Source organism: Loxodonta africana, chromosome 7 (genome assembly GCF_030014295.1).
Source record: "Loxodonta africana isolate mLoxAfr1 chromosome 7, mLoxAfr1.hap2, whole genome shotgun sequence".
Classification (NCBI taxonomy): Eukaryota; Metazoa; Chordata; class Mammalia; order Proboscidea; family Elephantidae; genus Loxodonta; species Loxodonta africana.
This window is the reverse complement of record NC_087348.1, coordinates 30,488,869-30,506,315: the sequence shown is the minus strand read 5'-3', so window position 1 is coordinate 30,506,315 and position 17,447 is coordinate 30,488,869. Positions and strand designations below refer to the sequence as shown.

At 36.4% G+C, this 17,447-nt stretch overlaps 1 protein-coding gene and 1 pseudogene across 1 annotated transcript; both read right to left on the bottom strand.

Annotated features, from left to right (window-relative positions):
- Window positions 1-4,567: 4,567 nt before the first annotated feature.
- Window positions 4,568-5,488, bottom strand: LOC111749069 (olfactory receptor 8K3-like; annotated as a pseudogene).
- Window positions 5,489-14,704: 9,216 nt separating this feature from the next.
- On the bottom strand, window positions 14,705-15,652 carry LOC135232102 (olfactory receptor 8K3-like). The gene has a single exon (XM_064289400.1). The coding sequence runs from the start codon at window positions 15,650-15,652 to the stop codon at window positions 14,705-14,707; it is 948 nt and encodes a 315-aa protein (XP_064145470.1).
- Window positions 15,653-17,447: the final 1,795 nt, after the last annotated feature.

Below are 17,447 nucleotides of genomic sequence, written 5' to 3'. Positions count from 1 at the left end.
TTGCTATTTTCAAGGTTTCTTTTTTTTTTTTTTTTCATTTTGACCTCAGGAGCAGAAATGTTACCCTTCTTTCTCATTTCATAGTCAATTGCCATCAGGTGTTTATGTTTTTTGCTTGTTTGTTTTATTTTCCATCACTATATTTCAGTATTTTATGTTTTTTCATTTTGTCCAATGCTCATTCCAAAACTTTTTCTCACCTTAATAAATGTTCTGTTATGCTTGATATAATGTTCTGCCATATCAACACACCCTCATAAAGTGTGATATTTGTGTGTAATGTGTCACTATGAATATATATTTACTATGCTATAAATATTTTTGCTGCATTTTGTCATTGTAGATATTTCTAATGCATCCCTTTGTGACTTTTTTTTTTGCTTATTTCTCCTATATAATGGTATGTATGTGGCGTAGTGGTTAAGAGTCCAAAAGATCGGCAGTTCAAGTCCACAAGGTGCTCCTTGGAAACCCTGTGGGGCAGTTCTACTTTGTCCTATAGGATCATTATGAGTCAGATTCGGCTTGACATCATTGGATTTTGGTTATATATATGTATGTGTGTATGTATATATATACACACACACATACATATGTATTTATAAAACTCACTGCTAATTAGAAAATTAGCTGTTTGAAACTACTAGCCTTCCCAGGGAAAAAAGACCTGTTCATCTGTACCCGCAACTCTAAGGGACATTTCTGCTCTGTCCTGTGCATCGCTATGATTTTCAATCAACTGAATGACACCTAACAAAACAAAAAAAGTCTTGAATGGTACATATTTTGTTGCCTCCAACAGAACACTGTCTGACTTTCTTGCTTCAGGCATGTTATAAGGAAAGACCAGTTTCTGGGTGAGGACATCATATTTGGTGAAGTAGAGGGCCAATAAGAATGAAGGAATCCCTCCATGAGACGAATTGACACAGTGGCTGCAACAATGAACTTTAACATACTGAAGATGGTGAGGATAGGACAGGGCCAGGCAATGTTCTGTGCTGTTTTACATAATGTCGCCCTGAGTTGAGGTAACTCAGTGACAGGTAACAACAACCTCTTGCATCGCACTGTTTTCACTTCACATGATTCTATTGAGGCCCATCCATGCCGTTGTGTGCATCAATACTTTGTTCTTTTTTACTGCTGAGTATGACTTTAGGTATGGATTTAGTACAGTTCGATTACCCATTACCCATAGAAGGACATTATGGGTTGTTACTAGTTTTTAGCTATTATAAAAATTATTTCTTTGAACATTTACCTAAGGATTTTTGTATGAACATAAGTTTTCACACGTGTGGGATAAATGTGTAAGTGTGGGTTGTTCTAATTTTGACAAAGCCGGATGTATCAATTTGTACTTTTCATCCATGTATTTGCATGTACCAATAATTCAGTAGTTTTTATTACTGAGTGGTGTTAACTTGCTTGGAAATACCACAGTTTATTCATCCATTCTCAAGTAGATGAACATTTGGGTTGATTTTAGTTTTTGAGTATTACAAATAAACTTGTTATAGACATTTGTATACATATATTTATAAGGATAAATGCTGTCATTTCGCTTGGGTAGATATGAGTAAATTGGATAAATTTTAGGATAAAACTATGTTCAGCTTTATAAGACCCTGGTACTTAAAACAAATTATTTTTTTTAAGTATTTTTATCATTATAATTATCCACTAACAGTTTATGAATGTTCCGTTCCCCCGCAAACTTACCAAACACCTGATATTCTAATAGATGTATAGTTTTGTCACCAGGGTTTAACCTGAAATTCACTGATGGATAATGAACTGAACATTTTTAACATGTTTATTCACCAGCTGAATACGTCCTATGAATAAGTGAATATTAATTTTTGTGATCCTTTTTTGTGGACTGTTTTTTTTCTTTTTCTTTTATTATTATTATTGAGCTTTGAGGCCTTTCTCTGTATATATTATGGAGCCCTGATGGAACAGTGGTTAAAGAGCTGGGTGGCTAACCAAAAGTTTGGCAGTTTGAATCCACCAGCCAATCCTTAAAAACCTTGTGAGACAGTTCTAATCTTTCCTATAGGGTTGTTATGAGTCAGAATCTACTTGATAGCAATGGGGGGAGGGAAGAGAGGAGGGACATATATATTATGGACACAGACCATTTATGACATATACCATTTGAAAATATTATCTCCCAGAATATGACTTGTTTTTATACAAGTGTCTTTTGAAAAGCAGAAGTTTAATATTTCCTGTTGTCAAACTTTATATGAATTTTGTTTTTGGTGTTATAGCTACAAAATCTCCAAATGTATCTACAGAATCAATGAAAGCCTACTTAAAATCCAAAAAAAACCTTTTTTTTTAAATAAAAATATAAGCTGAGAATAAATTCACAAATAAATGCTAGGTTAATTTTTTAGTTATTGTAGGCTCTATTAGATTTTTTACATAAAAAACCATGTCATCTACCAATAATTAAAGTTTTCCTCCTTCTTTTCCAATCTGGATGCTTTCTATTTATTTATTTAATTCTTTATTGCCTTATTGTGTGGCCTAGAACAGCCACTAACTGTGGAATAGATTTGGTGAGAGTAGATTTACTTATTTTGATCCTGGTCTTACTGGGAATGTATTCAGCCTTCATACCATGTGTGATGGTAGCTGTAGGTTGTTCATGGGTGCCCTCTATCAGCTTGAGGAAGTCCCATTTTAATACTAGATTGGTTAAGGTTTTATCACAATTATCAGTACTTTTAAAATGCTTCTCTACCTCTATTATATGGTTTTGTTACCATTTTTATTTGTAATTATGCTGAATGTCAATAATTGATTTTTTAATGCAAAACTATCCATGCATTTCTGAAGCATGCCTATTTGGTGTACTATTGTCTTTACATATTGCCAGACTCAGTTTCTTAATTTTTACTTTAGATTTTTCACATATGTGCTCTGTTGTTTTCTTTTAATGCTTTTGTCCGCCTTTGATATCAGAGTAAAGCTAGCCTCATGTAGGAAATGCAAAATACCACTCTTCAGTTTTGGAGAAGAGTTTGTGTACAATTGGTTAATTCTTTTTCCCTAAAAGCTTATCAGAATTTCCCAATCCAGCCACTTGGAATGGTTGGGAGTGAGGTGTGTTTTAAATTTCAATTTTGGTATCCTGTCTTTACAATGATATTTTTCTCATGTGTTTTCTAGTCTCTACATACATGGAAATATATCAGAACCTATGTAGTAGGGTCCTAACCTCAAACGCAGATTGGATTCTTTTTTAAAGACAACCTTAGCATCCCTAAAATTTATTTTTTTCTCATTATAAATTTTTTGAATATTAAAAGAGTAAGAATAAAAAAATATGCAGGAAAATTAGGTGGGAATATGGAGCAACTATGTCCAGAAATCATGGCAAATATATAAAATGCTACATATTACACCTCACTCACTAGAAGCACAGCATAGCCCAAACCATGGGTTATCTCCTTATGCTTCTTCCAAATAGAATAATCGGAATGATGAATTCAAACAACAGATACTGATCGAACTAAAGTTCACACTCATATTCATCAAGGTTAAGAAAATCCAGCCAAACAAAAACAAGGCAACACACCTAACTTATCCTACAATAGACCTCTTATGCCAGGGCACATAAACAATTAGAAAATGACTTCTAAACAAGAGTAATTGTTCTTTTCTGGAGACATAAGGATAACAATTTTTGAGACGAAAGCTTGGAAATAGGAAGCAATATTAATCCGGGACAGAAAAAATGAAAAAACCTGGGAACTTCTGTGGCTGAGCTCAGAAATTTACCTTAACAGGTATACCCACTGATACAGATAAAATGGGCTAACTTACACAAAACTGGATACCGAGTTGATCTCGTTGAATATAAGTTTATTTTTTTACTGTTTATACTAATATTACAGTATAGTAATAGTAAAAATAAAAACAAAGTAAACAGACTCTAAGGGCTCAAATATGAAAGTAGAGGCAGGGTTTAGAAAGTGAACATTTGAGCAAATTCAAATGACTGAGTACTTTAAATCAACCCACCACATGGAGCCTTCTTTTAATCAGAATTAGCTACCCAGGGCTGAGTGTCAGCAATAAAACAGAAAGTTTGTGGAAGTGTGCACGCGGGCACAAGCACATACACACTTTCTCCTTCTTTTTTTTTTTTTCTACTAGGTGAGGAAAACGCCAGGCACTAGGAAATCTTCCTGTATCTGTTACAGTTTCACTATCCCACTGAAGATATTCAATTTTCTTTTTTTTTAAATCTAACACCCTCATCGCATTCTAATATACTATCAACTTTCTTAATTATTATGCTTATAATGCATCGCTCCTGCTCAAGGAAGGCAATGCTTTGTACTGTTTCATTTATTAATCTACTTACAGCCTTAGTAGAGTGACTGGTAGAAGGCGATATAGAAATATATGTTGAACTTATCTGTGTATTTTGTGCTTGCTATTCTTTTTTATTCCCTTTGGGGGCACTCAGAAAAAAGTTTAAAGCCCAAATGTAAATTATATGAATCATATGTTAGAATGAACTTTGAGAAAATATATTGCATAATCATCTTAAAGCCCTATGTAAGGCATATTTTACATCTCTATTCCTCAAACTGTAGATCAAGGGATTCAACATGGGGATTACCAGGGTGTAAAATATGGAAGCCATTTTATCAGTGTCAAAGGAATGACCGGACTTGGGCTGCAGATACATAAAGATTAAAGTTCCATAGAACACTACCACCACAGTCAGGTGGGATCCACAGGTGGAGAAGGTCTTGTGCCTGCTCTCAGCTGAGTTCAGTCTGAGAATGGATACAATTATGACTATGTAAGAAACAAGAACTATTAGAAGGGATGAAATCAGATCAAAAACAGATCAGATGAAAATGACCAATTTGATCTCATGTGTGTCTGAGCAGAGCAAAGATAACAAGGGTAGAATGTCACAGTACAAATGCCTGATGACATTGTGGCCACAGAAGGATAATTTAAAAATCTTTATAGTGACCAGAAGAGAAAAAAATGTGCTGTAGAGATAAGGGATTGCCATCAGCACACAACACACCCCTCGTGACATGATGATGGTGTAGCGCAAAGGGTTACAGATAGCTACATAGCGGTCGTAGGACATTGCTGACAGAATAAACAATTCAGTAGTTATGAATATAATAAAGAAAACTTGCTGTATAGCACAAAAATAATACGAGATTGTATTTTCATCTACAACAAAATTTGCTAGCATTTTGGGTCCCACGGCTGTTGAGTAACCAAGATCAGTAATAGCCAGGTGTCTGAGAAAAAAGTACATGGGAGTTTGTAGCCTGGAGTCCATCTTGGTGAGGATGATGATGCCCAAGTTGCCCACCACTGAGATCATGTAGATGATGAGGAACAGTCCAAACAATGGCGCCTGCAGCTCTGGGCGGTCTGTGATTCCCATCAGAATGAATTCATTCAGCACTGTTAGATTGTGTTTGTCCATCTAGGTCTATCAAGAAACCTGTTCTGAATGGAGACATCAGTATCATCAATAGCTTTTATGCAATATCATCTGGTCGGTTTTTAGTATACAAAACCAGCATGAATAGTAAAAATCCAAACATTCCATTTTAGGATATTTGAATACATATCCAACTGACACAAATTTTACACACACATACACATATAAGATAGATTGATGGATACATTGGTAGATAGATGAAATAAAAATGAATAATATGTTAAATCTTTAGGTGTTAGGTACATGGATATTTATTATACTTTTCTTAAAACTTTTATCTTTTTCACATACCCAAAAAATACACGGATACATTTTGAACCCTGTCCTTCGAAACACTATCTTACGAAAACTCATATATATATATATATAGATGGCCCAGGATGGAACAATCAACATATTAGACAGGTTTTCAATAGATACATAATTGATCACAGTGGAAATTATTTGTCTTTTTACAGAAAACATCCCTAGAGATATATGTACATAGATGCAACCTCTGCTATACCTCCATTTGTAATGCATACAGTGTGGTACTTTGGGCAAATAACATAAGTTATGTGAATCTTTTTATCCCTACCTGGAAAATCATATTCTATCTCTTTTTTGCAGGATTGTTAGGAAGGATAAATGAGAGTTAAAGGCTTCAATGTGTCTACGATACTTGAAAATAATTCTAAAATACTGTGTCTAGACTATTTGTCTACCTATTTGTCTTTCTGTCTGTCTGTATATCTATCGTTACCATCATCTGTTGTTTTTTGATGTTGACCGTAGTTACTTGGAATTATTATTTTTGTTGTTAATTGTTTTGATCTTTAAGATATTTATAGGTATATTGTTCTGGACTTTGTCTTAAGATCTTTGTCACCATTTTCATGATGAATAGGTTCATTAAAACGTTATCCTTGTAACTGACCCCAGCCCTATGTTCCATAACACCTATTCTATGACTAAAGTGTCTAAAAGTGTCATACTTTTGATTATTTTCTTTTCTGGTCTAATTAAAATACTTTCATTTCTAATTGGGCATTTGTATTGTAACTGACACATTCTAATTTTTTTGTAAGAAAACAGGTATATATATTTTTTCTCATGGAGAAACCTAAGATATAAAAAGAAAACTGAACAAATAGTGAAAACGTGATGCCAAAAACTCCTGCTTGTTAAAAAGTATCCTCTACTTTCATGAAAATAAATTTTAAGAAATGTATGATACAGTAGCATAGGAGAAGAAGAAAACGTGCTGATGATGACATCCATGTGAATTACCAGAAGTTATTCAAAAACTTTTTGAACGTGAAACATGCTCCGTTAAACATTGAAACTCCTATGTGGCATGGTATATCATGGATAAATTTTAGTATAATCTGTAAAAAATGCACCTGAATATACCACAGAGGTTTTAAAAATAAAAGAATAGCCCTGCTGGTTAATATGCCAAAATTATAGGTTTAAAACTCTGTGATCATCACTGCCTTATAAGAATATGTGTGTATCTACCTCTCCATCTATCTCTCTAACCCTCTACCTCTCTATCTATCTATCTATTAATCTATCCATCTATGTATCCGTCTACATATCTATCTATCTGGCATGTATATGTTCCTGAATACTATGAGTAGTGGAGTCTCTGAGTAAATTATTAGTCAACAAATTCAGACATTAAATTTCATACCATTAAATTATAAAAGTGAATAAATGAAGTGCATTTTTATCTCATATAAAACATATCAAGAATAATGGTAGAAACCAGACTGAGTTGAATTAAAATTATTAATATTTTTCTGTGGCTTTGCTATCAAATAAAAATGAGCCTGTGAAATTGTGACGAAAATATTCTAGATGTTAGTAAACCGTACTAATGCATCAAAAAATTCTACCTTTTACCTGTAATGAATCTGTCTGGACACCTTGAGCATATTCCACTAGAGTTTAGAGGTCATCTCAAGAGTAGATTTGTCACATTGAACACTAATGACTGAAGATTAGACAAGTTTGGAATGACATCAACCATCATAGATGAAGAATGCAACATGGCATAGAGGAAACAATATATACTTTTCTCTCAGTCTTTGAGCATCTCCCTGGGGAGATACCAAGCAATGTGTTAATTACATCTGAAGCTCCTGAAAGCTTAATGAAATGTGTAGGATATTGTTAATTTTCTAAACAAATTGTATTCACCCGGAAGTAAATCTCTTTTAGATATTTATACATTTATTCTCAGTTAAGTTTCAATTTGTCCATCCAAGGATCTAGAGTAAAATATTTTACCTTTAGGTCAGACCATACTCAATATGCCCCCATTTGCTTCATGTTCTAAAATGGAATTAAAGTAGTACAATTCATAAATATAACACACCCTTTCTTTGTGTTTTTTTTTTCTATATTTTTAATATATTTTTTTACCATATTTTTTTACCTTGGGAACAGATATTAGTGACTTCGACAGCTCCAATTATTGCAAGTTTTCTTTCTAAGTTTTCTCTCTTTTTGTTTTATTAGATGAACCTATTCTATTTTATTGCATGACACAACATGAGAAGAAACAGCTGCATATATCCATGAATAATTGGAACATGGAATGTACGGAGTAGGAATCTCAGGAAAGTGGAAGTTGAAAAAATGAAAAACATAAAGATCAGTCTCCTAGGCATTAGATAGCTGAAATGGTCTGATCTTGTGCATTTCCAATTGGACAGTCACATGATATATGACGCTAGAATGAAAAATAGAGGAGAAATGACATCAAACTCATCCTCAACAAGGGCATTTCAAGAAACATGTCATGAAACGCAATGCTGTCAGTGACAGGATGATCTCAAAAAGTGTCCAAAGAACATAAGTTAGTACTACTAGTACTCAAATTTCCCAACTGAGCACTAATGTCAAAAATGAGGAAATTGGAGACTTTACTAACTTATGAAGTCTGAAATGCATCAAAATTGCAATCAAGATGCATTAATCATTAAGAGTGGATTAAAATGTGAAAGTTCTAAAAAAAAGAAGTATTTGTAGTTGGAAAACATGGCCTTGGTAATAGAAACGATGCCAGAGATTACATGTTGGAATATTGCAAGATCAACAAATTCTTCATCACGAATATATTTTCAAGAACAGAAACAGAGAGTACACAAGTGAGCCTTGCCAAATGGAATATACAGGAATCAGATTGACTGCACCTGTTGAAAAAATACCATCAGTTAGAACCAAGCCAGGGACCAACAGCATAACAGACCATTGATCACTCGAACCAAAACCAAACCCAGTGCCGTTGAGTTGATTCTGACTCATGGCGACCCTATAGGACAGAGTAGAACTGCTCCATAAAGTTTCCAAGGAGTGCCTGGTGGATTGGAACTGCCAATCCTTTGGTTAGCAGCCGTAGCACTTAACCACTATGCCACCAGGGTTTCCATAAAAAAAATAGGCAAGTACAAATTGAAGCTGCAAAATTAAAACAAGTCTGAGAGAGCCAAAATACAACCTTGAGCATATTCCACCTGAGTTTAGAGATCATCTCAAGGATAAATTTCACATGTTGAAGACTAATGACCAAAGATTAGACAAATTTGGAATGACATCAGGCATCATAGATGAGGAATGCAAAAGGTCATTAAAGGAAAGAAAGAGAAAACCAAAACGGATGTCAGAAGAGACTCTGAAACTTGTTCTTGAACATAGAGTAGCTAACGAGAAGGGAAAAAATAATGAAGTTAAAAACTGAACTGAAGATTTCCAAAGGGCAACTCAAGAAGACAAAGTAAAGTATTATAATGAAATGGGAAAAGATCTGGAGCTCAAAAAAACAAAAGGGAAGAATATGCTCGACATTTTTAGAGCTGAAAGAACTGAAGAAAAAATTCAAGCCATGTGAGTGAATAATATGGTATGTTATTCACATCTTAATAAAGGTTTTAATAAATAAAAGTAACAAGAAAAAAAGCCAATTTATCTGACTTTCTAGATATGAAATGAGTGATATATCTATGTATAAGCACTTTAAAAGATGCAGAACCCATATTTCCTCTAAAAAAAAAATATTAAATGATTTTATCACTAACAAAACCATGAAAATTTACTGGCTTTGTAAAAAATAAAGCCTTTAAAAAAATCCTTATACTTTATTTCTGTGTCAGTCATTTTATAATAAGTTCAAAATTTCCATAGAATCAATTGGTTAAGACAGACAAAGGAAAGTTCAATGAAAGAATGAGTTTTAAAAATACCTGCATTTTCTATGAGAGAGTGTGTCCAATTTTTATTTTCCCTATTTAACTTAGGATGGACTAATTTCTATTGCTTCAAGTAATAAACTAACAATTTAGGCTAAGAAGTATGTAAATAGAGAAATATCTGATCTTATACTTTGCTTTTATTTCATATGTTGCACCTGTTTGCTGGGTTTTAAGTAATTTATTTTACTAAAAATTTTTCTTCTTCTCATCAAGGAGACTATATAAAAAAACCCGCTGCCGTCTAGTCAATTCCGACTCATAGTGACCCTATAGGACAGGTTTGTTATTGTTGTTAGGTGCTGTTGTATATAGGTAAGACTGGCTATGAATACAACATGAACTTCTGCTAGAATATGACACTATGGAAATTGGGAGAAACACCACATGTTGTAGTGAAGGGCATGCCCCTCACAGTTCTAGGAAAGTGTCAGTCACATATGCTGGAAACTCGAGTATCACTTCTCCTGTACCTTGACTTCTGAGTCTTCACTACCTCAAAGCATTTCTGTTCAGCTCTCCAATGGTTTACTCTTTCTCTAGGGAGTCCAGCAATGTAGGTAGTAGAAATTTGTCAATTCCCTCAGCTCCCTCTGCTTGGTGGTAACTTACTCTAATACAGAAATTATATGTAGGTACTTTTTGACATGTGATTGGAGGGGCCAATCCCTGGAGGAGGACATCATGGTTGCTGTACTAGAGGGTTGGGAAAAATAGGAAGTCCCTCAGTGAGATGGATTGACACAGTGTCTGCCACAACAGGCTCAAACACAGCAAGGATTGTGAGGTGGTGCAGGACAGGCACTCTTCCCTTGTTCATGGGGTTTCTGTGATTAGAACCCACCCGATGACACCTCACAAAAAGAAGTATTAAGATTATTGGGGATCATTCAATATTTTAATGAATCACAGGTTAGTTCTTATTCTAATTTCAATAATATCTAACTTGTATACTCAAGCTCCTCAGTATTTCTTAACCTTCTCTCTCTTTTTCTCTGTCTGTCTTATTTTCAGGAGCCTTTTCAGTGAAAACCTATGTAGTTATATTAGGCATTTTTTTTTTCCTTTGGGTTGATGGATATTCCTGAATTGTGTATTGATCCTTTTGATCTGCATGATTACTTTGGTGGGAAGCTCTTGGATGTTTATGGTAATCATGGCAATAGCTAATATACTGTAAATTTTGGCTCTTTCACATTTTTAGCATGTGCTGGCACATTGTGGCCCATACCCATAACCACAGGACCACTTCATGCTTGATGTCTGGCACTGCTGATCTCTGGCAGTGTCCTTCCATGCTGTAATTGATGGGTGGCTGTGTGGTAGGGGCCATCTGCACTCACCATCCATTCTCTGGTGGTACCTGCATCTGCATGATCTCTTCATCAAAAGAAATTTGTGTTTCCGGTTTGCACAAGTTTCTTCTCAGCAAGAGAAAGGGACAGTCAGGGATATAGAGAAAAAAATGTGTTAATGACTTTCCTTGTATAGAGCAGGTTAGAGGCTGGAGGAAGGGATGGTTCTCCCCTTACCTGAGAATCCCAGACTGACAGTTTGTCAGGTTGTCTTTTTCAGGCTCAGGACAGAGTGGGCTGCTCTGATTTCCACTGGAAACTGTACAGTTCTTCCCCCACCCCCTACACACATCCATTATAACCAGTGGCTCAGGTGGGAGACTTTCTCCCAGTCCGTCTCATTATGGGCTTTACAGATTGACACCATGGGCCACTGAGCACCCCATGTTCTCTCTTTCCTCTGTGTAAGAACTTAGGGCTTCTCTCTTCCAATGCCCGCTCTCTTTGCACTAGGCGCTCTGGTCTCGGCTTAATGGGGTCCAGGGTCTCCCAACTCCCTGTCTCTTCAGGGCCCCTCCTCTTCTCTAGCCACCAGGAAACCAGTCATTTCCCTACAAGCTGGTGTCCTGGAATGCAACCTGTCTCTTCTGATCGGTGATTTTTCTCTTTTCTTCTTCCTGATCCTGATAGGAATATACTTGGTAGGTAAGCTCAAAAAGACAAGATCCCCATCTCAGCATCTTCCTCAAGGTTTTGGAGTTTTCTCTGTATATCCTGGGTGCTCTGTCTAATAAAAATCATATTCAGGATGGGAGCAATTTCAAGACTCTCAGAGTCTGTGTCTGAGAACTGTCTAAATGCTTCCTACACACTGTTACATACTCACACAACCTAGTTAGTTTTACCAGCCTAATAACTGATACCTAGAGCCTTTTACACCCTCAAGGGTCAATTCCTGCCCCTTCTTGGGACTCTAAAGGCCTTACCTAGGAATTATCCTGTTATTTGCCAAATAACTCCAAATATCTAGGGCCTTTATTGCCCTTAATAGTTAATTCCTCCTGCTTCTCGGTCCTCTTCTAAGGTTTTATGTAGACACTTACCGTATAACCCAGGTGCATTTCGTATCTCCCAAGAAGTCATTGCTGGGTGCCAGGCGAATCATCTACCAGGGCTACTGGGAGGTCTCTAGGAGAAATCTCCTGGTGGCACCAGATGTTGGGGTGGCCTGTTGTCCTAGCCACCTCTGGAACTGGGAAGGTGACTACTGGCTGGCTCACCAGAAATGTTGCCGGCTGGAAACTTCAGGCTCTGCCCGGCGCAACTCATCTCAGCCAATAAACAATAGACCAAAGTAGAAGAGTGGGAGAGTAGAAAGAAGTCTTTATGTCATTGTGCAAGGATGAGAAACAGCTGGGGCTGCTTCTGCCCAGACTGCTCAGACAGGCCGAGGGGAAACATTACTTATAAGGGGTTTACAAATTGGAAGCTCATACAAGTTACAGCAGCAACATTATTAACGACATTGCAGAGCTGCAATAGGTTTACATATAACTCTATGCATCACAGCTTCAGAATATGGTGGTTAAACTACAGCCAGAGCCACGGTATTACTATATATGAGAACTGAAAGGTTGTCCTGAATGTCAACATGGCATCTAAACTTGTTTTTGCCAAGTTCCTCTAGTTTTGGGAAGCAGTTAAGGAGAGGGGAACCATGATTTTAATGTGAAGCTTTGCAGCATGCCAAGTAAAGGAACCAGGGTTCTAATGTAAAGCTAGTGCTGTGTCAAGCAAGCTGCTCAAGGAAGTGGGATCTTCCCCAGCCTGGGGAGCTCTGTCTTATCATGACCATCTTCACCTTCTAAATGCTTCAAACTTTCAAAAATATTTATGCTCACATGACAAGGTAACATGCATCTTTTTCTTATATTCCAATGAGCTATTTTTATTCAAATTTCATTGGCCACACAGGGGATCTTCTTTCACAATCTTGAATGAAGAAAATAATTTAGATTCTAGGAGCTTCAATAAAACCCTAGAAATGTTGGAAAAAGAATACATGAAAAATTTTGAGGAGTAATCTGGAGCACATATGTCCATAAGGCAAGAGAGCTGTATCCTTGCCACATAGCAGACCTTCCTTTCATTAGATATACAGCACGGTATAAAACATGCAATTATCTCATTTTCCCTCTCATAAGTAGAGTGAACAAAAGTCAATGAAAATATAGTACATAACAAATATTGACCAAAGTTTAGGAAAGTCAAACCTGTGAAACAGAATATTCTTTTACCCAAGGAACTGCACAAAAGATAACTGAATGAATATTTTTAAAAGTTTTTCATATAGATAAGAAGAGATAACAACCCATGAAACAAAAACAAACAAAAGATAATTATTAAATAAGAACAAGTAGTGAGGAAGGAATTCCAAACCTGGGAGCAATTCTGGATGACATCAAGAAATTTATCTTAATTGGTACATAGATCAGAACATATACTAATTAAGATAAATTCCTTGAGGTTACCCAGAATTGCTCCCAGGTTTGGGATTCCTTCCGCACTCTGAGATGTAGGCAAAATGGGTTGATTATAACAAAGTCAGATGGAGAGCTGAACTTGTAGAGTGCTAAATTGCAATGTATGTTGAGTTAACAGATTGATATGTGAAATTAAATGCATTAATAAGAAAAGAATGGAACCCCAAAGTCCAGAATAGGGAAATTTGAGCAAATTTAGATAACTTGAGTACTTCAAATCATCACACTACCTTGTGACTCCTTCCAACCTGGCCCAAATCTAACTCCGCTCAGAAACTATGAAGACTGAAACAGAAGGCAAGTGCTTACACAAACACACATACACAAATGAAAGTACTGACACTGCAAAGCTTATTTTAATAGAAGAAAAAACACCAGAGTCATTGTAGCTCCACTTTTGCAATTAGTGCCTTTTCCGACTTCCGCTCAGAATATCCACTCTAATTCCCTGACTTCATGGTTCCCAACACATTCTCCTGGAGGTCTGGTGGTGCACTGGTTAAGAGTTTGGCTGCTAACCAAAAGGTCAGCATCTCAAATCCATCAGCTGCTTCTTGGAAACCCTATGGAACAGTTCTACCCTGTCCATTAAGTTTTCTATGACTCAGAATTGACTCAATGACAAAAGATTTTGTTTTCTAGCACATTCTCAAAAAAAAAAAAAAAAAAAAAAACGAATGCACTGCTGTTGAGTAGATTCCAACTCCTAGCAACTCTATAGGACAAAGTAGTACTCGTGCATAGGGTTTCCAAGGCTGTAAATCTTTGTGGAAGATGACTGCTACATCTTTCTCCCATGGAGTGGCTAATGGGTTTCAACTGGTGATCTTAGAGTTAGCAGCAGAGCAATTTAGCCACTGCACCACCAGGGCCCCAACATGTTATTCTGCACTATAACATTTACGTAGTTATTAAGTGTGTGATCCACCTCTTCCTTGCAAGGAAGACAAAGGTTTTTACTCTTTAGTTTCCTCTTTTGTTCATCAGTGCATTTAGAAGAGTGACTGGCACATAAAAGTAAATTTATTAATATGTGTGGAATGTATTTTTGCTCACTATACCCTATAGAGACACACAGACAAGTTTTGAAGCCCATGATATAATTTCTAAGAACCATATGATGTGTTAAGTGGTAGCAAAGATATTACTTAATTTGTTCCATGTTCTACGAATGGCATGTTTTACATCTTTGTTCCTCAAGCTATATATCAAGGGATTCAACACTGGAATAACCAGGGTGTAAACTATGGAAGCCACTTTATCAGTTTCATAGGAATGATTGGACTCGGGATGCACGTATGTAAAAATTAAAGTCCCATAGAACACGACCGCCATGGTCAGGTGGGATCCACAAGTGGAGAAGGCCTTGTGCCTGCCCTCAGCTGAGTTCATCCTGAGAATGGCTACAAAAACAAGCAGATAAGAAACGAGAAATATTAGAAGGGATGAAATCGAATCAATAGATGTTGCGACGAGAATGATCGGTTCAATTTCATGTGTGTTTGAGCAGAGCAAAGATACTAAGGGGAGACAGTCACAGTAGAAAAGACTGATGACATTGTAGCCACAGAAGGATAAATTAAAAATCTTTATGGTGATAAGAAGAGAAACAAATGTGCTATAAAGATAGAGGATTGCCACCAACACTGGACAAACCTTTTGTGACATGATGACTGTGTAGAGCAGAGGATGACAGATGGCCACATAGAGATCATAAGACATTGCTGACAGAATGAATAATTCACTAGTGATGAAAAAGAGAAAGAAAGCTAGCTGTATAGCACAAAAATAATAGGAGATTGTATTTTCATCTACAACAAAATTTACCAATATTTTAGGTCCCACAGTTGTTGAATAACCAAGATCAGTGATAGCCAGGTGTCTCAGAAAAAAGTACATGGGTGTTTGTAGCCTGGAGTCCGTCTTGGTGAGGATGATGATGCCCAAGTTACCCACCACTGAGATCATGTAGACGATGAGGAACAGCCCGAACAATGGCACCTGCAGGTCAGGATGGTCTGTGATTCCCATCAGAATGAATTCATTCAGCACTGTTAGATTGTGTTTGTCCATCTAGGTCTATTAGGAAACCTATTGTGGATAGAGACATCAGCATAGTCAACAGGGTGTATGTGATATCATCTGGTGGATTTTTAGCATACAAAGGCAATATGCTAAGTGAATAAGATAAATCCGAACTTTCCTAGATATTTGAAAGTAAACCCACCTCCGACAAATAAAATATAAGTACATGAAGATAGAGATAGAGAGAGAAACATGGGGAGAGAAAGAGAAATCTAACTTGCTATCAGTTGGGGAAAATTTGCTCCCCAAAGAACATTTGTCAATGTCTGAGACATTTTGGATGTCACACTAGGAGAAGGGTACTACTTGTATCTAATGGAAGCCCGGGATGTTGCTAAATATTTTACTACAGACAGGTAACTCCCCAGAATAAGAAAATTTCCGGTCCAAACTGTACCTGGGGTGGGGGGGAAGATGAGAAACCCTGATATAGATATAGATACAGATGTAAATGCAGACGTGTATGTAGGCACAGATAAAGGTACAGGTGTAGATATAGGTGTACATGTATGTGTATGTGTATATGTGCTCGTAGGCATGTGTGTACATGTAGATGTATATGTACCTACATATGCACACACGCTCATGCACTCGCTCACGTTCATGCACACACACGTACACACATACACACACAGAGATGGGATCCCTGGCAGAGCAGTGGTTAAGGGCTTGGCTGCTAACCAAAAAGTCAGCTGTTTGGATCTACCAGCCGCTCCTTAGAGACCCGAAGGGGAAGTTCTTCTCTGTTTTAAAGGGTCTCTATGAGTTAGGATTGAATTGATGACAATGGGCTTGGGTTTTTTTTTAATATACAGATAAATATATGAAGCAAAAATTTTTTAAAAAATATTAAAAATGTTAGGTGTTAGCTATATGAATGGTTACTAAACTTTCTCTTTGTTATGTCTTTAATGACAATCACATAATGGCATTTACAAAATTATAATACATATGTTGATTACAAAAATTTTAAACTACAAATTCCCAGAAGGTGTGGAACCATTTAATATGCCTTACTTCAAAACAAAGTCCAATAAAACTCTTGCGCCACAGATGGTGCAGACTGAAACAAGATACTTGACAAGAGTCAAACACATGTCTTGCCAGGGAAAATCTAATAGATCCTGGTGGGGATTATTCATCTTTATACAGGGGAATATCCAAGGTGGTAGACACATGCAGATACAGCCTCTGTTATACCTCCTCCTGTGGCTTATGGAGTAAGATACCTTAATCTCTTTATCCACACCTGTAAAATGACCACTTCCTTTCAGGGTTGTTGAACACTAAATGAGGATTACATGTTTCAATGTGTTTAAACTCTCAGGACATAACTCTCAAATATGAAACATATAGTGTCCTTGCTGTTTTTAAAATGATGACAGTAAGATATCTGAAAGGAGTTTTCTTTATATATGTATATGTAAACCCTTCTAGTGGGACCTAGCTTCTATGCCAGCCAGGCTATGAAGATGACTAGGTTGTGTAGTGTGTTATCCATGTAACTGACCCCAGCCCTTCCTTCCCCCATCTTCAACTCCCTGACTAAAACTGGACCATCAGTGTACCAGTCTTCTGGATCATATATCTTCTACGTTACTTAAAACATTTTAATATATGTTAATTACAATAGTGGGAGGAAATTGAGAGAAAGTGAGGTCACCGCCATTGATTTTAAAAGGAACTTTCGTTAAAAAATTCCATCTGGTTAATGAAATTCTCTAATCTAAGCTATTATAAAAGTACATAATGCGTATAGACATAAGTATATTTAAATTAAAAT